The following is a 24,597-nucleotide window of genomic DNA, read 5'->3' as shown; positions in this document are numbered from 1 at the left end:
TAAGGTGAAGTGCACCTTTTTCCACACCACTTTGTTGCAAGAGAGAAAACATTGTAAATAAAAGGGGCAATTCATAAGCAAATCACTTACCACACAGGAAAAAACCCATGAGGCAACTGTTAACACCTTTGGATCAACAATAAGAAGGCTTCCACAAGGTAGGTTTGAAAACTGACAAAGAGAGAGGGACATTTCTTTCTCGCATGCACCAAAAATAGGCAAAGAAAGTTAAGCACCTCCCCCTGTGGGCCCTATGGCGTGTCGAAAAAAAAAAATAGGCAAAGAAAGTTAAAACTCTAAATTTGCAACAAAGGATTGCCTTCACTTTCCAGCAGAGTGAGGGTTTCCAAACTCTACCCGTGTGGAAGCCCTCTAAGACACATGCAAGAATGCATGCCTGAGGGCAACACACTGGCCATGGACTCAAAACCCAACCTTTCACTCAGTAAATACTCTGGCTGCTGAATCGGGAGTCGAGGAAAGCAAACACTTTTAGTGCACCCTTTGTGCTCTCCAGAAGCGAGTTCAAAGACTTGGTGACATTCATCCCAGCAATATTTTGGTGTCAATAGAATTACTAGAAACCACACATGCATAGCATGCCAAACAAGACTCAATTTGTACCTTTCTGGAAAGAAAAAAAGAGGGAGAACCCCATCAACAATTTCAAAAATAGCTAATGCCAAGAGTTGAAACAACTAATCCTGCCAGAACTCGCATTAAGTCTCCTAAAAGGCCTTGCCACCTGCATTTTGCTACAAGGAAAACTGTCCAGAAGGAAGCAGCTAAGTTACAAGCGATACAATCTGTCATCATCTTCGTCCAGAAGGTGATCAACTCCACTATCTAAAGCAATACTGACAAAAGCAAAGAAATATCTACATCAGAATAACATACACAACATGTAACATGCCTATGTGCAGTCAAGCTTCAAATCATTTCCAATAATGCAGCAATCTTTACACTTACACTTACACTTGCTCTGTTACTCTAGCGCAGATCAAAATATCTGAATCTAGCCTAGCCTTGAGCAATCTTCCTTACTTTAAGTAACCCCAAAAACTATCATTTTGAGCGCAAACTCCAGCACAATGTTGTCCATCGAAAAGATCCAAAAGGCCTCTTTTAAGCACAATCACAAAAGTCAAGAATATAATCAGCACAATACCCCCTCAGTTGTTTGAAATACTTATCCCTTTCACTTGGGATTCCGCAGCACGATAATGACAGAGTCTCCTCGCAAAAACATTTTGCTGATAAACCTGTCCTTGTTGACTGGTTTGGCCTTCTTCTTCCCTTTACCAGTTTTCGGTACCTGCACAAACTCTAAGACATGAGAAACGAATTCAACTTATCAAGAAAATCAGCTACTTGCATGATTATGAAGCCAAATACCTCGGTCCACATCTCCCGTACGTTTTCAAGCACCATGTTGCAGTGCCTGTCGAATGCCTTCACCCTTCCAAGCAATTTTTTATTATTTCGACAATTAATCAAAACCTGTGATCAACAGTAAGACCCAGGATTATGTAAGCATTATATGATCATGAAATGCGATAGAAAGCCTCGAATTCATCAGTCCTACTGGTTTCTCTTTACAAGTAGATACCTGTGTATTATTTTTCACACTCATTGTTAGCACAGACAAAGGTCCTGTGCTGAATTCGTCATCTTCTTTCTTTTCCTGATCCACATCCATCGGTCTAGCTACGTGTCACTGAAATTCACACCATTCCTAATGTTAAATGAAATTTGTCTTATAACCACATAAAAAGACAGAGCATTGAATATTCACATAAAAACACAAAAGAAAGAACAAGACGAACAGAATTGCTAACAGACACAAATGCAGGAGTAACATGTCTCCCAGAACATTGAACATTATGTTTCTAAACCTCACAGTGCATGTCTATGTTTGCATACATAGTACATACATACGCAAATAAACACACTCACCCCTTTGCACCCATAGATATATACGCACATTAAAAAGTAGACGGACACATACAGAACTCAGAAGTACATCTACTGCCTATAGAACGACACTTAAAAATATTTAGACTTTGCAGGAAAGGCATAACTGACAATCAGGCAAACTGCCATCCTTGACATAATTTCCTACAACAAATTCCAGTGTTCTTGTTGAAGAATGTGGGAAAACACTAGTTATCGACAATTGATTGAAGGTAGACGCATGCTAGTCCCACAGAGATCCAGCATTGTAGCAAAAATGAACAGTCAGAGACCAAAGAAGACATGCCTGAGGAGAAGTTCTAGACATAATTTTACAGGAAAGACACAAAACCTTGCTAAGTGATCGCCACCTCAAGGTAGGCAAAGCTCTTAGCCAAACCCTAACTGCACCTAGAACCATGAGACACAATTTTGTTACAAAACAAGGCAGGTGGGGACCAGGAAAAACTGAAGAGACCTTAGTACAGAAACATTCGAATTCTCTCTCGAATTTCTGCATGAGGATTTTCCAAGTTTATAAAGGTTACGGGATGCAACAAGCACACAAAAGCAAAAGATGGGCGCTATTCTTCCCATGACTTCCCTCTTCTGATTGTCTTCCATCGTTCCTGTAGTTGCTATCGCTTGAAAGAGCACAAGAATAAACCTCCTTGTCTCAGAACTTTGCTAAAGTTGGTTTGCTCTATGGTGAACTTACGCTGTAGTCGCAGACAAAGATTCAGGCCAAGAATACGCATATCCATCTGTTGTTTCGCTAAGAAAGAAATTATGGTAACCCTGCGAGAGCAGAAGAGGCAACAGGAAGAAAACAGCTGCCTTGGGCCAGACAAAACAGATACGAACCGCAGAGACAAGTAAGAGGCAGATAACCAGGAGGAGAGGAGCCATACCTGAGAGATGAGGAAGCTTGCGACGGAGGGCTTGCTGACAGCGTTTGGCGCGTCTAGTCTTCCGCTGCAGTGCGAGGGCAAATGTGAAGGTGAAATTACTTTAATACCTCTATAATTAAACGAAATACATGGGGGGGGGGGGGGGGCAGAGAGAGAGAGGTATGATACTATGGGGGAAGGGGATGTGTGGGGGGAATGGAGATGTGTCATCAGTTTTATATGTTGGGCGTCGAGCAAGCTGTAAGGCACGCTTCAATAAAGAAAGGCCTATGTCGAAAAAAGTATCTGCAAAGTTCATGATCGTGAAACATGAGCTCTCATGGTGATTTCTCATAATGTGCTTGATTGTTTGTGTTAGAGCTCAAGATGTAGAATGGATGAAGTATATGCATGCGTTCAAAATTTGTCTTATATGTTTGAATGATGGGGTTGTTAAACAAGTTGAAGGTGAGGATATCTACAATCTCTGTACGCAACCTTGTTCTTAAGTCACTTAAAAATGGCCAATATGTGGCTTGCCATCGTCTTCCTTGAATTATGCTCTTGTTGAGTACGGTTTGCTTGTAAGGATCCGTGCGATTTTTAATAGAGTAGGTACTAGGCAAGTTGTTTTATCTTTGCCAAGATGTCTGTTTCACTAGTGTTGTTGTGGCAAAAAACTGTATCTTGAAAAACTTATCAAAGGTAAAATATAGTATAAACGTTATAACATAGAATACTTAAGCAATAGAAGATTTATAAGATGAGTAGAGAGAAGGAGATAATTTACTTACAAATGAAATATCTATTGGCACAAGGTTGGAATAGTGCTCAATATAGCACGGTCTCGCTTTTTGCTCACTCCGATTTTCTCACATACAAACAGGCATCCAGGTCATGAGCCTAAAACTTAAGTTCGAGCCTCACATTCTATAAATTGAATGCTCAATTAGGAAGAGTATTGCAAGTGTATTTGTCTCAAGAAGCTCTTGAACCTAGTCTTCTCGAACTGCCTCATGCGCTAGAAACTTTTGCAAATGGTTTCTAGATAGAAAGAGTTTTGCTAAAATCTCTAGCTTAGGAGGCTTGCAAATTGAGTCTCTAGGTCATGAGGCTCAAACTCAAGTTTGAGCCTCATGAGCTAGACACACACACACACACACACACACACACACACACACACACACACACACAGAGAAGTGATATGAGGACTCCTTATTATGGAGGGATTCTGTATGTTTACATAAATCTTAGCAACAACTTAGTTCATGATTTTCAACACCTTCATCTAACCATGATTTATGAACAAGAGAAATGACATACCTTGGTCCTTGAGCCACTTCCATCCACAATAAGAACTAAAGGCAATTATGATGAAGCAAGAACCAACACCAATTGATTGATAGTGCACGGTCGTAGTAGGTAGCAAAGCCTGTAGGGATCTTGGAGCAGTTTTGCTAGGCTCTTTGAGCAGGTGTAATAAGCACATCATGGGGCACAGTTGACATTGAATATGAGGATCACAAAAGAGGCAGTGAAAGTCGTTATGCAAAGGCAAGGTTCACAAAACAACTGTAGCATAACAAGATACTTCAATGCGGTCATCAACAATAGCCCGGGCTCTTGGCTGCATAGTTCATGAAAGAAAGTTGATGCTCAATCTATGTTGCAGCTCATGGAGGGCGCATGAAAGAGGAAAAGAGGCAAATATCGTGACACAAGTAAAAGAACGCTCTTGACAGATGTGAAATGGATCCTCAAGGTAGAGACTTTAAGTTCATGCCAAAGCTGATAGAGGGCTCAAGGCATAGCACACTAGGTGGTTTGGTATCATGCCACGCTCGTGGTGAGCTCATGACAATACAATAGTGAGAGGGCATGGAGGGAATGTTGTCACAGGTTCATGGTAGAGTTCATGGCGAGCTCATGGTTTGGTATTTTGTTGTAGTTCACGGTGAGATCACGATAGCATAGCAGCAAGAGGGCATGGAGAACAGATTGTGTCGCATGTTCAAGCTTAGAGCAACACAGTTCATGGGGCGAGCTCACGGCAGCACAACAACACTTCACATCACAAGTTTTCCATCGTTAATTTCAAAAATCAAAACTAATGTTCAAATTTCAAATTTGACGTTTGTATCCGTCAACTTTGACAAAATTTGTTAGTGTCTTTTATGTGGTTCCTCAAGCTTGCTCAAAGTTGCCAATGTTAGAAAAAACATGAGGGGGTCCAATGTATCTTAACCAATTGAAACCCTAAAAGCCCCGTTAGATTTTGAGTTTGCCTTTGAGGAAACCAAAAAATTCACGCGTTTTAGAAAGAATTATCAAGGCTAGTTTGTCCTACAGATTTTAGAAACTAGCGCAAAGACACCAAATGTTCAAGATGTTGCAAAGGCAAAGACACACGATGACATGAGGAGCAGAATGCATTGGGCATGTGCAGCGAAGGAGGAAGCAAGGGGAAGAGCCAACCAGAGAGGGATGCAAGCCAAGCAAGGAAGCTTCTCTGTTTTAATAAAGATTGCTCATGGATTTTTCTTCACATGAGCCTTCATAGTGGATTGGCTTAGCTCAGAAACCTCTATTCGTGGTCATGAGTAATGAGGTCAGTCTCGCTAAGCATAGTCTAGGGATTTTGGAGATGCCACCAACCCTACATTCTTCAAAATACATCAAGTGGGATCTTAGGATATTACAGCCATTGAAAGAAGAATTATCAAGGCAGGCCCTAGTATGTATCACAAGTATGTTTATATAATATTTCGTCGTACAATCTCATGAGCTTTTGTGAAGGCGACACCACATACATCTAGCTTGGTTTTGTTGGGGCAAAGGATCGCCATATTGATGCAAAAGCTCACGAGTCCAAGTTTCTTACATTGAAAATGTCTAAAATCTCTTGCAAGTTTCTTCTTGTTTTAAAATTTGATTTTTTTTCTTTTATAGTTTTCGGATGTTTAAGTTAAAACTCAAGTACCTAATGGAAATTGTGAACAGTGGGTGGCTCTTGAAGCCTCAATGTTTAGTTTGATCCTTACCAAAATAGTGTACAAGAAGTGCTATGAAAGTTTTTAGATAAAAAAGACTCGTTTTAATCCCTTTCGTTTCTAGTATGAGAGAATTTCAAAGTTCCTAGTAAATGTTCAAAAGAGATTTTAGAAAAAATCTCAAAATACATCCCACACAGTGAACTACCACAACATCATGAGGTTTTGTAATGAATGCATCACATACCCCTCAAGGTACTATTGGTGGCCAAGAAAAATCTTATGGTGTAATCCTCTATACAACAAACAATGACAAAGAATCCACTGAGTTCCTACATGACTTGTAAATTTTTACACAAAGCTTCATTTTGGAATTCGAGGTTGGTTGATCTCGTAATCTAGTACCAAATTCTAGCATGGAATTTTAGTGGTGGGTAGCATGACATGATGCTATAATCTTCACAAAAATTACTAGGAGAGATTTTCAACACATCAACTTTGATTTGATTTATTCCATTTTAAAGTGTGAGAGCGCCATTTGTAAGTTTCTAGTAATGTTCATAGAAATTTTTAAGAAAATTTGTTTCTACGTACAAGTGTCTGCTACCTCTTCTCTATTTTTACATGAAACATGCTTTTGGGTTTTGGGTTGTTTAATCTTGTAATGAGTGTTCTAGCTAACTCAAGTTTCAACGTTTTGAATTGACTAAAACTCAAGTTTTAGAATTTTTTCTTATAGAGTAACTACTCCTTGGGACATACAATTTTTTTAAAAAATCTCCTATTCTTTCATTGTGCGAGCAATGCTTTCTCTATCACAAACTAACACATTCCAAAATTGAGTTTTACAAGACAATTAACAAGCTTTAAAGAACTGACATTGAATGGCAATCCACACTCCTAACCATCTAAGGCCGTCCAGGTTACTTCAAATTCTACCATTACTCCTAGAACAAGGCAAGCTACGTTAGCTACATTTATGTTAACTCTACAATTCAAAACTCAATGTTTCCCACTCCTTTACATACTCTTAATACCATCTGAACATCAAAATTTTCCAAGTTCTTTGTATACTTTTGATTCCTAGCACAATGCAACTTCTTTGAGTTAGTAGAATTGGACACCTAACCATTGAAAACAATGCAACCTATCAAATTTAACACCAATGGTTGACAATGATCCAACCTAGCATAATGCAACTACCACTCAAGAACATGGTTCACAAATTTTTGTCTCAAAATTACGCATTTTTCCCAAAATTCCTACATATGTCTTTGATGTACTTGATGTGGAAAGGACTGAGAATGAGGATTCTAGAGGTATGCCAAAATGGCTGGTGCATACTTTACGTGATAGTAAATTTGATGCACCTATGTCTAATCATACTCGTTTAGGTTCTTGCCATGCATCTTATGTATCAGATTGTTTTGCTTTGGTTGTTTCTAGTTTATGTAATGAGGAAGAACCTCTGTCTTTTGATGAAGCACATAATTCAAAAAATTGGATGACTACCATGCAATCATAATATGATGCACTTATAGAAAATGACACATGGAATTTATGTGATTTTCCTGCTAGCAAAAAGACCATTGCTACAAAGTGGGTTTACAAGTTGAAACATAAGCAAAATGGTGAGATTGATTGCTACAAGGTTGGACTTCTTGCAAAAAGTTATGCACAAAAAAAGGCATCAATTATGAAGAGACTTTTGCTCTTAGTTGTCGTATGATTTTTTTTTTTTCGTGTGCATTAGCAGATCATTTTGGATGAAATGTACATCAATCATACATTGTTATCGCTTTCTTGAATGGTGATATGTTTGAGGAAGTTTATGTATTGTAGCCTCGTGGTTTTGTCAAGAAAGGAAAATGAGATAAAGTGTGAAAATGTAAGAAAGCTTTGTATGGGGTTGAAGCAGTCTCCTCGTGCTTGGTATGAGAAAGATAGCACTCATTCAATTAAATGAGGCTTTTGTAATAGTCCAACAAAAAAAAACACCTTGTATCTCAGTCATGAGGGTGATGTATTTCTCATTGTTGTTCTATATGTAGATGATTTGTTGATTACTAGTGCAAGTGAGACACGCATTGCCAAATTCAAGGCTCATTTGAATGCTACTCTCAAGATGAAAGACTTGGGGATTTTGTATCATCATTTGGGTATACAATTTAAGTAGTGTGATGGTGGTATTGACTTGTGTCAAACATGCTATATAGAGACATTGCTATGTAAGTTTGGCCTTGAGGAATGTAAACCTATTGCTACTCGAATGGAAACATGTTTGAAGTTAAGTCTTCATGATGTTGGCAATTCTACTGATGTCACTCTTTATCAAATTGTTGTTAAATGCCTTATCTATGTATGCAATATGTGGCTAGATATCCATCTTGTAGTCTCACAGGTTAGCAAATTTAGGCATAGCCTAGTGTCTAAGCATTGAAAGGATGTCAAGAGGATTTTTCACTACGTGAGTTTCACTTTATATCTTGGCTTGTTTTATCCCAAGGGGAGATCATTGCCACTAGATTTATATGCTTTTTGAACTTGGATTGGGCTCGTTGTTATGAACGTGAGTGTCCATAAGTGGTTTTTGTTTCATGCTTGGGAGTTCATGCATATCATGGTTGAGTAAGAAGAAACCTACTATGGCCACTTCCAGTTGTGAAGCTAGATACATGGAAGTCTTCACAACTACAATTGAGTGTGTATGTGTGAGATGCCTTATGGATAATGTGAGTGCTGGATAGGACACTACCAACATCATCCATAGTGATAGTTAGAGCGCATTGGTAGTTGTAAGGAACCCAATTTTTCATGTTCGCACAAAGCATATTGAGGTGCATTATCACTATGTAAGAGAGAGAGAGTATCAGCAGGAGACATCAACCTGACCTATGTGCTGACACAAGACAACCTTGTAGATATTTTCACAAAGGCATTGCCTTGTGAGAAGTTCAAAGCTTTCCACAAAGCTTTGGGCTTGCTTCCCTTTGTGGATTGATCATGTCCTAAGGGCATGAAACTTCCCTATACACTATGTTTCAACTCTCGTTCATTGCATCACTCCTAGGGGTGTTTTGTTATCATATATGTAGTAGTGATGTGTGCGAACACACTTAAGACCATTGTGGCATTTTTTCCCCATGCATTTTATATATGCCCATCATTCTAGGGCTAACTTATCTTTCTATTGTCACTAAGCAATATATTCTCTGTTGTGTGCCTTGAGCTTCGTCATCTTCTCCAAGCTGTGTGTGTCTCCCTGCAACCCTAATTCCAACAAAGAAAATAGAGAAGAGTAATGATCCTTGAGCTCTATGGTATTCTACTTAAGACCATAGAGATGCAACATGGTTATATTAGTATGCATGGATTGGGAAAAACATATGTACTTAGTTGAGGAGAATACAAATGTTTGTCATTTTATACGCAAAGATGCATATTCCTTTCTTGAATTTTTTATACAAAGGCATCAAAGGTTTGGATATGGAGCACTACAATATTAAAATAAATAAGACACATTCTTGAGTTGTGCTTTACACAACACCATAAACAATTTCATGTTATTGTAGAGCATATTGAAATTGATTTACATGCCACAAGAACTTGGATCAATAACACCTTTTGAAATTATTTAAGTCTAGTTCACTTGAATAATCAATTTATTCCTCAACATCACCTTTCATCACATTTGAAAAAAAATTCACAATATAGAATAAGATCTATTCCAATGGTTTTAGAAAGCAAAATGTTATAGATATTAGATACCCTTATCAGAGATTTTATCAAGAAGTGCTAGCCTAAAATTAGGGTCGACATGAATACTCTCATATGTTTTGAGAGATACCCCTCCCCGGGGGTCTATGCACAAAATATACAATTTACACTTTTATACAATTTTCAATATACATCAGAGTTGCGTAAGCATTTGCATAGGGGAGGAGTTCTCAACGCCCGACCAAGCATGGAGTTTAGGCCGTGAGCCAGATTGCATCCAGAGGTATCTAGAGACTAGTGCTACCCCTGAATGGGTGTTATGAATAAAAGCGTACTCAAAAAAAATATAACATTGTGGAGGGTGAATATATGTGTACACCGCATTGCGGGAAGAGAGAGAGAGAGAGAGACAATATAGTGGAGGGTGAAATAGAGTGCACAGAGACATGAGAAAATGACAACAAAGAATCTTTAAATGCCCCGTCTAAATGAAACAGGCAACCATGTATTAATGCAATCACAATATCTGGGTATATCATAACATCAAAAATTTTATGGCAAAATAACTAGCAGAGTACCAGACCCTGTGTAGGGATCGACCGGTCCACCCATTCACTTCCGCTCTACTACGGACAGAGAGAATTTCACTTTGTCGGGAGCGAGCCAGAACACCTCCAACCTACTTGAGCTAGACATAGGCTGAGGCCGCGTCGCCTCCCTCCATGAACCCGAGCTCTGAAAGGATCCCAAGTACCAGTAGATGGTAGGGTATCAACACCAACCACACCAGTTTAGGTGCCACGCCTCTTTGATGCCCATCATCGGGTGTTTAGGCAAAGCCAAGGCAAAATCCCTGACGTGTTAGCCGTGTACGTCATTCAATCCCCGACGCACTAACCGTGTAGATGAGCGTAGCAAAAAGAAGAAGACCTAGGCAACACCCCCAATCCAACAAAGCCCAAGTTCAACGACCCTTTAGTTTAAGGCTAAGTGATGTAGGTGATCTTAGTCTTGTAGCGACGCTTCCATGAGAAACATAACACGTGAGTTCAATCACAATAGCACTTTTCATATGCACAAACAATCTTTTCCAAGCAGTTAAACTGTACAGGGTCTCTACCCTTACACGTCTACCATAAACCATCTATATCACTTCATGATCCATTTCCAAAACCATAAACCATAATCCAATCACCTCAGACGGGCGAGCACTCCACCCCAACTTTAAAACATAACATGGCTGTAAAAAAATTTGGCAGCATTTCGGTAGCATAACCATATCAGGAAAAAAAAACCATGAGCCACACCGGCTTCCACCAAAATATCACAACCATAATCCATGAGAGAATCTCAGTTCTTAACCATAAATCATAACCTCACTGAACCAACTCCCACACTTAGAGTTTGACACATCCTCTGCCAGTCAATCGGAGTCTACACACATATGACTCTTAAGACGTGATTCTTTCATGCATAAAAAGAGTCCAACCAGCAACTAATCATGATATAAAAATTCAATTTTGATAACATCCAACCATGCAAAGTTGATGCATCACATTTTCACTTCACCTCCCTAGCACATAGAGCTAGTTTCTGACCTAGAAAGGTGGAAAGCAATCACAACCATGCATATGAGGCATCCACATCAATCCATGAGTTCCCATACATCATATGATAACATTCCATCACCATAAGCATGATGCAAAACAGCTCTGACCTTTGGGTCAACCATAAACCATAACTTCACACATATGCAAAAAACAATGTTTTGGCATTTTTGGGAGAATGCAAAATGAAAGTATTTGACCTCAAATGAATGCATCAAGCTCAGCTCCATAATATAGACTATCAATTTATAACATCACTTCACCCATATGGTACTCACACGACAAACGGTAACCCCAAAAGAAAACCACTTTAATCATATCTGCCTAAGCGGTTCGGGATGTTTAACCATATACTCTCACACAATTTTATGGTCATCTAATAATTGAAATCAACTCACCAAAACAAACCATAAAACATATAAATACAGCTCGGTTAACTCATGGTAGCAACGGCTAACACAGGCTACACCAGTAATGCATCAAGCGGGAGATATGCTATGGTTGTGCATAATATTTCCAACTCACTTTGTATAAATCTTGGGCTCATTGGGAGTTCCAAAGTTGTATATGGCTAGCTAGAGGGCTCAAACTTAAACCCATAGTAGAAGGGATTGTGGTGAAAGCTTTTAAAAGGAAGCCTTTATGCAAGGAGGCTTCATTCTTGAGTATCTACTCTTGAGGATCCACTTTTGAGAGCTCTCTCTCTTGAGTGTTCACTCTATGGATGGCTTAGCCTTGAGCTTAATACCCATGCTTAAGAGGCTAGTACTAATCCATTGTAATTAGAGAAGCTTGATTAATCTAATCCCTGTTTTACTCATTGGTCTTCTCTTCTCTACATTTCATTATGTCATGAAGTAGTATTACACTTTCATTATTTTAGATTTGAGAGAGGTGAGTACTTCTTGCTTTGATCTTAACTCTCTTCTTTCATAAGTATTTCAATAAGTTGATTACTTCTCTAATTCTCTTGATTAGTGTAGTGTGTGTGCACTCTTGGTCATGTCATTAGATTTTGTGCCTAATTGTGTGCTTAAGTGCGTGAAGGTTTAAGAGCCTTGAGCTCAATGCCACTTGTGTGTGTGTGATTAGAGTACCTTGGTTGGCATATGATGGTTGGGAAAGCCAACTTCAATGCAATCAGTGTGTGCTTTGATCATGGATGCTTGTGTTGACTATGTTCTTGTGACTCCACAAGATTGGCAAGTCGGACTTCGGTGGACTTGATGTGTGTAGGAGTTGATTGATTAATGATTAGAGTATGTTTAGAGTTAGTCTTGCCATGGCTATAATCTCTACTTGCATTAGTGAGATATTCTCTTGAATCCTCTATTTCTATTCATCCGATGCTCGTGCTTCCATGTCCTAGCCGGGTTGCCGATCCACGGATTGATAATTCTGTGTGGGTTGCGATTAGGTCGTTGCTACAACGTCTCCCAACATTTGGCGCCGCTGTCGGGGATCGATAACCTAAGCTAGTGAGTATAGGATGTTTAGAATAGAGTAATTTTACTACTAATTTTTTTGGTTTTTGAGTGTGTGTAACTCAACTTTGGTTTGATTTGATGAAGTTGTGCAAGAAATTGAAGCTAATTGTTGAGTTATAAATATCCCAAATCCCCAATTCCACCCCCAATTTCACTAATTTCATACTAACTGTTACTAATTTCACTTCATTTCCATGCTAATTGTACTAATTTCATGCTAATTTTTACTAATTTTTGACTAACTTTGCTAACCTAACCGCTAACATTGAAGTGTAATGTATGTTAAATCCTCTTGTAAGAGGTGGAATCATCACTCTAATCAAGTTAATTGTGCTAATTTATGCCTAATTTGATGATTTGAGTGTTTGATTTTTGGCCTACAATGGTCAATTTTCGGGCCGATTTGATGGTGCACACACTTGTGTGTGCAATGATACGTCTTCGCATGGATCAAAGGAATAACTTGCAGTGTGATTACAATGTGAGTGCACTCACTTGCTCATGCCAATTCTTGATTGATTTATGTGGTTCAATGTTGCTAATTATTTGTTAAAATTAGGTGTGTAAATCAATTGACCTACACTTTGCACCTAATTTGATTCACTTGGAATGAAATTGATGGTCAAATTTTGACTAATGAACTTTGTGTGTGTCAGTATAATGCTTAATTCTCATCAAGAATTCATGTGTGTGCATAAAAATCATTGTGTGCGTAATGCACCAAAGAGGGAAAAAACTGCCAAAAAATTCAAGTGTGTGTGTACCTAATCTTGAGTGTGTGCATGCATAAAAATTGATGGAATGATGATGTATGAGTATGAAATCATGTAATTAATGTGTACGTTAGGCTAATTCAATCATTGGATAAGCCTAATTGCCAATAAAAGGGCAAAATTTGAGTGTGTGCGCCCATCCAATACCACTTGATTTTCAATGATTGATGGTCAATTGGGGCACCCAAATGGTTTTGGATTATGGAATGTTCATGAAAAGTGTGTGTAATCATTAGGTGTAAGCCTACATGCATTGCCAATTGAACTTTTGTGCTTAATTTTTGAGTGTGCGCATTGCTTGATTGGGTCAAAATAGTGTTAATTTTTTAGAAATTGAGCATGCATGCATTCAATTATGCTTGATTGAGTTTGCAATTTGAACATTTCAATGAAAAATTGATGGATTATGTGCATAAGTTTTTGGCCTAAATTTTGGTGTATGTGTCTACTCAATGGCATTTGATATCCAAATTGGGGATGAATAATTGGGAGCAATTACCGATTATGATGATTGAAAGGCCTACAAGATTGGTCTAATTCAATTGATACTCAATTGAAAATGATTGGATAATGACCAATGTCATGTATGCCAATTTGATGGGGATTGGTAAAAATTTCATTGAATTGTGCCTTTGCAAATGCTATAATCAATTGTGTGTAGCCGTACAAACCAAATGACAAATCCAATTTGATGTGGATGATTAGGGCTTTGAGATATGAGCAATTAAATTTACAATCATTAAAAACCAGGTTTAAATTGACCTATATTTTGTGCCAATTTGGTTTGCGTAATTGTGGATAATGATATGAGTAACTCAAGTTGTGATGATTGATAAAATGCTTTGATTTTGTGGAGGAGAGGATGTGTGCAATTAAATGTCAAACGTACATTGTTCACTTGAGTGTAGCTTCAACCAACATCTGAACTTGACATAAGAAAATTGAGCATTTATGCATTCCAATTGAAAGCATGTGGATGGGTATTGTGCTTAATTTTTCCATTATTTAGGTGTATGACAATCAATGGCACCGCATATCCATTTGAGAATGAATGGTTGGTGTTTATCACTAATCATAAGGATTAGAAGATCTAGAGTGATGTGTCTCATTGAATGGTTTTTTTTGTGACCCAATTGAGTACATTAAAATAGAGTTGACTTGTGTGCATTACGATGCCAATCATGGTAATTTTTGCATTAGATTGTGTGCTTTCATGGTACCAAAATTGAGCATGAAAGGATGCACAAAACCGAATGGAGAAACTCAATTTTATTTTAATGATTGTGATTGGTGAAGATGAGAAACTCATTATGCAATGATTGCTATTGATCCGGATTTGTCAATAAGAAGGCCGATATCTCTCCCTTGCTTTTTAATACAAACCATCATGGGCATCTTCCCTTGCTTCTCATACTTCCCTCTCTCTTAATTGGGCACACTTGGCTCAATATCATTTGAATACACTTATGCTAGTGGGAACCCCTCTTATGAAGATTTTTTTCCAAAACAAATAATAATAACAAAGGTCAAAAATGAAACCCTGCTCATGCAGCTGGCGCATCCGCAATCCCATTGAGCCGTTTTTGTCCCACACCTGCAAGTTGCCGTCTCACAACACACACACACACACACACACACACACACACACACACACACACACACACACACACACACACACACACACACACACACACACACACGTGTTGCCTAGTGCCAACACACACACACCACCCGCTATGCGCCACCTGCCTGGCTTGAACGCATTAAGCTTGGCAACTTGCTGATAATATCCACTCCTATTCCTTACTGATCGTGGAGACCCCCCCCCCCCCCCCCCCCCCCCCCCCCCCCACACACACACACACACACGTGTTGTCAGCCCTAGCCCCTGCCAAATATGGTGCAGCTTCAACTACCAACACACACACAATGTTCTTCCGATTTGTGATGATTCACTTATTATTCCCTCCAAGCTCGTGCTGTGAGCTGACGAATGAGACCCAACCTCTTGGCATTGATGCCCAACTGCTCACCCACTCAGGTGTCCTCACGAGTCTTCATACAGGCACACACATACACACACACAGTGATTGCGGGGCTGCTTCTGATGTACCATCGGGTACCCTGACCCAAACACACACACTCTTCACACCCTCGCCATGCCTCGCATAAGTACCCCACACCTCCCGGCGCTGAGACAGCTACACAGTAGGTCACGTCGCCATAGAAGACTCGAAATACTTCGATAAAATAAATAAAATAAAAAGAAACCTGGTCATTAAAGAGATCATGAGGATATTCACACGGTCATGCCCTCAAGCTCGAAAAGCTAGTTCGAATTCATAAAAACTGAGAGGAATAGAAGGAAAATTCACATGCAAAAAACCAATGTCAAAGACAAGTTTTGCAAAAAGTGTGGGGTCGAGGGTCATTTGCCCATACGGCGCCCTTCTTGTGCCAATAAAATTGACTCCCATTGTGCTTGAATCTATCGACATATATTTTTCAACAGTAGAAAATGAGCTTATTGAGCATGCTATGTGCATTAATTGATCAACAATGTTTTCTCTTACCTTGTATGTTGCTACCTGAGAGCCCAAAGAATCAATTTTTGAGACGACTCTAGCATGGATTGCATTAGATTTTTTACGTTTGTGATTGATCATGTCCTTTTAGTGCTTATTTTGAATGCTAAATTCTCTCATACACTAATGGTTGAGCCCTATTTTGAAGGGGTACGATGAATGGCCTTGCTTGAGCAATCGAGAGGGATGAATAATCACTTCGTCACTTAATATGTATGCCATATTTGCTAGTTTGAGAGGACGTATGTGGGCATTGATTGTGTGTACTGTGATTGTGTCTATGCACAAATGACCTTCCTTGCATCAATAATTCGACTTGTGCATGGTTTACTGCTCGGCTTGATTGAAGTTTTCATTGCACTAAATGAAAAAAACTCTTTGTGATATACATTTGGGCATCTTTTGAGAGTTACATTGCACCGGCAATAATGCTTGATCGAGACATTATATGTACTAAAATTTGGGCTTGACATTGACTGTACATTTTAGTGCTTGCTCCCAATGCAAAAACCTTGCATAGCACTAAAATTGAGCCTTTTTTTTTACCATGGGAGAGCAATATCATGTTGGATTGTGATTAAGCATAACATTTTTAGTGCTTATTTTGAATGATAAATGCTTAAAAGCACTAAAATTGAGCCTTTTTGAATGTAAAAAAAGAGCATTGTTTGGGTTATGGTTGATCATTTTTGCTTGTATTGGATGTTCATATGCTCTAGAGCACTAATGATTTGAGTCTTTTTTGAAGGGGTGTGGCAAGGTTGTACTTTCATTGATCCAAAGTGGGAGTCATCATTGGAAAATATTGCAAAACTTGGCTATTGAGAGCCATTCCAATTCTTTGGATCAAAAGTTGTATACATGCTAGCTCATTGCTTTGTCTAAAGTGAATTTTTTTTTAATTGAGCTAGTGTTTACCCAACTTTTTTGAGAACTTTCAAGTACAAATTTGGCTATTAAGAGTCATTCACTTTCATTCCATCAAGTTGCAGTCATCTCTAGCTCATAGATTGCTCTAAAATTGTAAAATTTCATGTGAGCTAGTATTTAGCCAACTTGTTTGGAGCTTTTAAATTGTAAAATTCGGCTTTCAAGAGCCACTTCATTTCATCAAAGTTGCATTATTTTCAGCTCTTGGCTTGTTTTAAATTCCATATCTCATTGAGCTAGAAACTAATCAACTTTGAATCATGCATGAGAGATTGTAAAAATTGCAAATGTGTTTATGTAGAAGCATTTTATCTCTGATTGTTGATGTATATGCATAAATTTTCTAAAGAGCATTATGTGCATAACCAAAGGCACTTTTTTCCCTATGGTTTTTTCCCTTTGACAAATTCAGGTATGCAAGACCCCCGGGGGATTTACCATGGAAAACTTATCGCACCACGTAAGTGCAGGGGAGAGGGGGTTTTTTTACAAGTTACATAAGCGTATAAGTTAGAGGCAGGCCCCCAACAATTTATCTCCCAAGCTTAAAAATAAGGGAGGGGTTATCATATTTTATGCGGAGAGGGGGGGGGGGGGGGGGGGGGGGGGAAGGGGGAAAATGAGAGAAAGTTTTGTGTTTCAAAATTATGGCTTCCCAAAAGAGGCTATCCTCAAACTTGTGAGTCAATAGCTACAAAGGTACATGCAACAACTAACAGTGCTTCGTATCAATTACTTGTTTTGTGATTATAGTTCATTTGTTGAGGGATGAAAGCTATAAAGAGTTTGTAAATTTACATGGAGAACCTAACACAACTTTATAACCATGTTTTTTGAGTAGTTTCGATGGGTCAAAATTGGATGAGTAGCTAGAGTGCACCCTAAACGAGCACATAGTTTGAAAGTCAAACTAAGACACATTGAGGGTACATCTACTTATCAACATAAGTGGTTCATTGGTGTGTTTCCAATCACTATGCTACACGCACTTTGACTAGTTGTACTCAGTTAGATCATGGGAGACCTAAATTTTATATGTAAGATAGGGGTATGATAGTTTTTTACATTGATTATCGTATAAGTGTAGAAAGGGCGGTCATATTCCCTAATATAGGGGTATGATAGTTTTTTACATTGATTATCGTATAAGTGTAGAAAGGGCGGTCATATTCCCTAATATGAGTCGTATATAGGGGTTTTATCAAAGTTGTCCGCTCTCGCAGGTGGCGTCCCATTTTTTGTATAGAGTGAATCCCCCGGGGCAAGACCCTAGCTTTACGTTTTCATTAATGTTTTTTGTGTACTTTTTGCTTTCAATAGATGGATTTTATAGCTTGTGCAGTTTACACTTAGCTTCAATCAGCTTGTATTGTAATATGTTAACCCTCACGGCACACGGACACCCCATCACCTACGACGGACGTGTATTATGTATTCGATAGAGTCAGGTACCGGGCTTGTCGGACCAATAGGGAAAGGTAGAGTGATCGTCGATGAGAGGCGCACTTTAACTTGGACATTCAAGGGATTAGTTGGTTAAGCATGGGCGCCCAAGTGTGAATGGGGTGAGCTCCTATAAAAGCCAACTAAACCTAATTTTTACTCATTCTCTCATTTGTGCAATTGAAGAGTGCTCTTGCTCCATCTCCATCTTCTTCTTCTTCTTCACCTCCTTGTGTGTGTGTGTGTGTGAGAGAGAGAGAGAGGGAGAGTGTGTGTGCGATCGAGCATTACGAAGGCACGACGGTGGCGAAGCGGTTGAGCGCGGCACGATTGCAGCTTCTTCTTCATCGCGGCGAGGAATCCACCACGAAGGCGAGCGTAGAGCGGTGAGTGACACACCCTTTGTTTTCTTGAGCTTGCTAGTTTAGGCTTGTTGTGTGCTTGGAGCCGTTTGTGGCTCGCATACGGTGTATTGGCAAGTCCCTTGCTTCGACAGTGCGGCAAGGAGCGCACATTTTTGGCGCCGCTGCCGGGGATATGCCCTACACTAAGCTCGGTTCGCACTTTACGCTTCCTTGTGGTGCAATTTCTATCATAGGAAAGGCAGGGAAGGAGTGTGTGGAAGATTTCTGTTTTTTGCGTTTTCTGCAATTGCTGTCAAGTTTCAATTTCTGCTATTGTCTGCGTTTTTTCAATTTCTGCAATTTCTGCATTTTCAAGTTCGGCGTTTTCAATTTCTGCAATTTTCTGCATTTCTGTCAATTTGTTGCAATTTCTGCGTTTTTTTCTGCATTTTCTGCAATTTCTGCATTTTCTGCAATTTCTGCATTTTCTGCATTTTTTTCAATTTCTGTATTTTTTGCATCAACAAAAAAATAAAAAATAAAAAAAAAAGTTTTGGGAAAAAAAAAGTTTTTTGAGGGAAAAAAAATATTTGAAAAAAAAAATATTTAAAAGGAAAAAATTCGGAAATTAAAAACGCGAGCGAGCGGGCGGCGAAATTTTTCGAAAATAAAAAACGTGACTCTTAAAACGGACGGGTTGGTTTGTATAAAAGATAGATCGGGATCGGGATCATTTGCCCAAGCCCAAGCCCAGGCCCAGGCCTCAGTCCTCAGTCTTATGATATATACTAAACTCACTCTTATATATATACCCTACTCCCTCAAGAGAGAATGAGAGCATGTGGGACAAGTCCTCCACTCTCCTCCTTTCTCTTCCCACTTGCACCCTTAGACTTTCTAGTTTGGGCCTAGTTCCCTACTGGAAATTGACAGTTTTAGGGATTCCGAGGGTATAGAGTGACCAAACGGAGGGCTGTAAAGCACGGCACGACCCTCTGACCGATACGCTCGTTTCGAGCTATCACACGGCCCATTCCACGACACGCTCTAAAAAATCTAGCAAAAAAACAAACAAAAAACACGCTAAAAACTAGTCACAAGGCCTCCTAGAGCAGCTTTTTGACACCTTAGGGTATCAAAAGCACATGCACTTACGCTCTGGGCGGGTGCTAGAACACGAGCATATTGAGGGTGCCTCTGTTCATACGGACACCCATTACCCATCCACGATAAGCTCTAGACCCTCAGCGGGGACACAAGGTAGCACCACCCAAGACCCTAAAATAGCCGCTAGTGATTCCTCCTCCGACTCAGAAATCATGGAAGCATACCCTACCCAAAACACTGAGAGAGAAGGCCATGCACCTCCCGAAGCTCCACAGCCTAGTACTAGTATGTTTAGCCGTTTCATGGAAACATTAGGTAGAGCTACTCGCTCGGAACCTGATGCAGATGAAGCACGCGAAGGGGGTGGGGAAGTGGACTCTCCTTTCACATCGCACGTGGACCCCACACCCCCAAAGAGTGTCCATGTGGATATCCTGCCAACTTCTTACCAAGAAGGCCCTGTTGAGCTACCTCCTTCAGAAGTTCCCTCTAGAGTACCGTTGGTGACAAGTAAAACCACGGGGAGCAACATTGCTTCTACCTCACAAGAAACCATTAACACGTCGACTCTAGAAGGATTGTTCATTAATGATCATTGGACATATGACCTCCACACTGAGGTGTTGACGGATCTACACTCTGGCCACGTCTACCATGTAGGATGGATAGAGATTGTACAATCCACCTCTAGTGCCACGAGCATCGAAGATCAACAGAAAATGATCTGTAATGTTATCCATGGCATTATTCAATCAGAAAGGCAAAACCGAGGGGTAAATATACTCTCAACTGGCCCCATGAGATTTCTGGATACGAGCAAGGCTCAACAGCCTACTCTATCACAAATGGAGACTCCTCTAATGAGCCCCATGGACCCATCTTACGTCATTTCACCTGGGGTCTCTATGCAATCTGAGCCTCCGAGCGAAAACTTTAGCTTCCCTAACTTGGCTCAACCCTCTATCAAGGAAAACACAGTGCTCACTCCAGGGATAAGCCTGACAGAGAATGTACCAATGACATCTACGGTTAGTGCAGTGCCACTACCTAGTGTCGTAGTACCTAATATGGGGCCTCGACCGTATGTGCCTCTAGCCCCTTATGCACACATGGCTCCCACACCTCCAATTGTACCACTTGCTTATGCTCCTCGAGTGCCGCTCCCTAGCTCTTATCTGAGTGGACCTATGCCCGGTTATGTTCCATATCCTGCATCATCCACACATATGCCAAGACCGGTACCCGTTCCTCTCCCACATATGATTCCAAGAGTACCTCCACCGGCCCTGCCTCCTCACATAGGTGACTTGGCAGCGTTTGCTCAAACCATAGGTCGATCTATCGCGGAAAATATGCGTCATGCATCTGATAGAGAGCCTAGAAGTAAGGCAGTACAAATTGCCAAACTCACGCAAAAATTCAATGGGGACGAAGATGCTAGAAAACACATTGAAGTGTTTGAACAAGTATGTGATTCCTTAGGGGAACGCAACGAACTACATAAGTGCAATGCCTTAAGCTTGACATTAAGTGGGAAGGCTGGAGATTGGTATAGGACCCTAAGGGTGGACGAGAAAACAATCTACCCTACCCTTCGAAGGTTGTTTCTAAAGGAGTACATACGAGAAGGTGTGCTTTGGGGTGTAGCATCTCAGCTACAGAAGGCCGAACGTAAGGAAGGAGAGTCAGTAAGGGACTTCATTAGTCGTCTAAAGCACTTAAACTCTCGTTGCCCTGTAAATGAGCGCTTCAACAATAACCAACTGCTTGATCGATTCATTCGAGGATTGAGGAATGAAGGAATCTATAATGGACTAGTGATTAGAGGTATCACAACCTGGGAAGATGTCACTGCCAATGCAATCCAACTAGAGGACAACTTGATGATAGCAGGCATGAGGGTGTCTACCGACACGAGATCCACTAGCTCACAAGCCATTGAGTATGAACCCATGACTGCAAAGCCCATTGCCAATGAGCCAAAGGTATTTGAGACATTCTTGACAGACCTCACCAAGGCAATCCAAGAGTCTCTTAAGGATAATCGACCCCTTCAAAATAGTCACATGTATCCAAGAAGGGAGCAACAATGGTGTTCCATTTGCTTAGGTCCACATAGCACTAGTGAGTGCCCTACGTTTAGAGTAAAATTTAATGGAACTTGCAACGCATGTGGTAGGTATGGTCACCAAGCTAAGGATTGTTTAATGATCAAACGTATGATGGCAAATAGACCACCTGTAGCCTGGACGGATGCGCCTCGAGCTCCTGTATTGATGCCTACTCCTGTTGAGCAACTACCGCAACACATGGTCCCTAGACCTCAAAATGTTGTACAAGCTACACCGTTACCACCTCCTGGGCTAGGACCGCAGCCCCCGCATCCAAGAGTCGCCCCTATGAACCAAGTGGGTTGCGAGCCATCTAATGCTTATGCAGATGGTTGTGAGGAGGAAATAGACACTAGTATTGCCTACGGACTTGATACATTGGAAGAATGTCCTATATACTACATGGAAGATTGTTGGGGACAAGTCAAGCCGGTTTATCAAGCTGCTGCTCTCGCATCCAGAGGTCAAAATATCAACACCCAGGCTAGGAGGCCACCTCTTCAATGCTACGAGTGTGGTGGACCACATCGAGTAGCGGAGTGCCCTATTAGGCTGCAAAAGAATGCTGCACAGATGCAAGTGAATCAAGGGAGCACGTCTGCAATGCCAATACTCACATGTAATCGTTGTGGCATAGATCACTTGATTGCCCAATGCCCCTATAACCCAAATGCACCTAAAATCACACCCCTGAATTTGGTCGAAATTGCTAGTGTGACATCGCCAATGCCACCCGTTGCACCTGCTTATGCGATTACACGGTCCATGCTTCAAGGGCCAGGACATATCCTCGAAGAGAGAGATACCGCGTCAGTTATCCAAGCAAAGAAAAAGAAGACACGAAGGAAGAAGTCGCAGAATACGGAAAATTCAAAGCCAAGTTCCAAAACAAACATAGGAACAGGAGATGACCCCGTGTATATGAATGACCTCGAGGATGATTCAGATTCAGTCGAGACAATGGAGACTAGAACCAATACCACAAAGGGAAAGACCGACAAGGAAAACCGTAACATGGAACCAAATGAAAACCGAATGAGAGAAAACCATAAAGAGCCTCTGAAAACACCACAAGTGTTTCCAAATCCAATCCAAGACCCCCAAGATAAACCGCAGGGGCAAAAAGGGAAGAATCGTAAAAAGAAGATTGGGACATACCCAAACCCAGTAGAGGAGATTGAGCAGGTGAAACATCTAAGAGGTTTAGTGGAGGAGACTCAAAGGAAACTAGAACCAGAACCCATGCATGTAAAAATTCATGACACAGTGTTTCCCACGCAAGTTCATCCACCCCACATGAACCATAGACCGTTAGCCATATCTAGTATCATCCAAGAAGGGAGTGAGGACAGGACATCAGAAAGTGAGCATACACCCTTCTTGTTGGAAAGGATGTTTAACGAAGGAATACCTGATCCCATTGAGGAATATGAGATTCCATCCTCACCAGTTCCTAGTCAAGGACCTACACCCTGCAAAACGCCAATGAATGTTGCCAAACTAGTGGACTTCATGTCTTCTGAGGTCCGAACCACGATCATAGCAAAGCTGTATGGAGATCCTGAGTTATTCCTTGCACTTCGAGCATTCCTTAACGGAGAGCTACGAACGGGATTACCGCAGTTTGCGCAACCAAATAGGCCTGACTCGATTATGATTGATGAGGAAAATCATGTGCAATCACTTGACTTAGATGGACACGAGTCTGTGATCGAGGTACCCATTAACGAATTAGGGCAGTATTTTGAAGGCGACGAGTCTAATGCGACCCTACCCATCACTACCAAGGGATTAACTATAAAGGGAATTCTTGATGGTGGTGCGGGAGTTAGCATCGTTACAAAAGATTGTTGGGAATCCATGGGAAAACCCCGCCTCAGTGTTACTAACATTGTGGTAAAGATGGCAAATGGTACCATAGCCAAACCTATGGGGATGCTCAAGGATCTTAAGATCAAAGTTCTAGGACACAAGGTACGACATACGTTCATTGTAATGGATTTCTCTAAACACCTTATGTCATATGAAATGATTTTAGGACGACCATTCATGAGGGAAGCACAAATGGTTCACGATTGGTCTAAAAATCATGTCTATTTGCAATTCCAAGACTCTGTCCTTAGAGTGGATTTGGTGACTGGTAAGGTACACCCCTTAGGGAGTAAAACCATTATTGATCATCGCTCTGACACCACAGTTCACTCGGCCCCACTACAATATTGTTACACTTGTAAGAAGGATACAGACATTGGCCAAGATTCTCCTTATATGGATATCCTACCTGGGATGACTGAGTCGGACAATGTGGATTGGGTACACCTAGCATCAACCATAAACACTTGGGGAAATAGGGGGACGACCTGGGTAACACCTGAGGGGGATGAAATGCATATACCCTTAAATATGCTACAAGCAATGCATATCGCTTCTCACAAGACTCATCCTAATGTAACGAAGAAAACATACAAGTGGGTCCCTAAAGCTTCTTTAGTGACCATAGCTAGTGCTAAAAAACAGAAGCCTTGTAAGAAACGTACCACTCGCTCCAAGAAAAGTAAGAAAATGTTGCGATGGATTCCTAAACGACTATTGGAAGCCCAAGGATACTATGAAGGAAATGATCAAATCTGGGTGCCCAAACGTAAAGTGTACTCTTACCT

General features: G+C 40.5%; 1 protein-coding gene across 3 annotated transcripts; it reads right to left on the bottom strand.

Annotated features, from left to right (window-relative positions):
• Positions 1–635: 635 nt before the first annotated feature.
• LOC147443828 (uncharacterized) lies at positions 636–3,021 on the bottom strand. 3 transcript variants are annotated; one of them, XM_086526626.1, is made up of 5 exons: positions 2,865–3,021; positions 1,610–1,717; positions 1,396–1,500; positions 1,169–1,315; positions 636–857 (listed from the first exon to the last, which is right to left on the bottom strand). In XM_086526626.1, exons 2-4 carry the CDS (start codon positions 1,697–1,699, stop codon positions 1,199–1,201), a joined length of 312 nt encoding a protein of 103 aa, XP_086382752.1. In that variant the 5' UTR covers positions 1,700–1,717; positions 2,865–3,021; the 3' UTR covers positions 636–857; positions 1,169–1,198. The 3 variants fall into 3 exon arrangements, with proteins under 3 accessions (XP_086382752.1, XP_086382753.1, XP_086382751.1); XM_086526627.1 differs by lacking the exon at positions 636–857 and adding an exon at positions 2,672–2,751 and having other exon boundaries at positions 919–1,315; positions 2,865–2,921; XM_086526625.1 differs by lacking the exon at positions 636–857 and having other exon boundaries at positions 919–1,315.
• Positions 3,022–24,597: the final 21,576 nt, after the last annotated feature.

Source organism: Adiantum capillus-veneris, chromosome 13 (genome assembly GCF_014529385.1).
Source record: "Adiantum capillus-veneris isolate H3 chromosome 13, ASM1452938v2, whole genome shotgun sequence".
Classification (NCBI taxonomy): domain Eukaryota; kingdom Viridiplantae; phylum Streptophyta; class Polypodiopsida; order Polypodiales; family Pteridaceae; genus Adiantum; species Adiantum capillus-veneris.
Note: the sequence above shows the minus strand (reverse complement) of the source record. Positions and strands in the feature narration are given on the sequence as shown.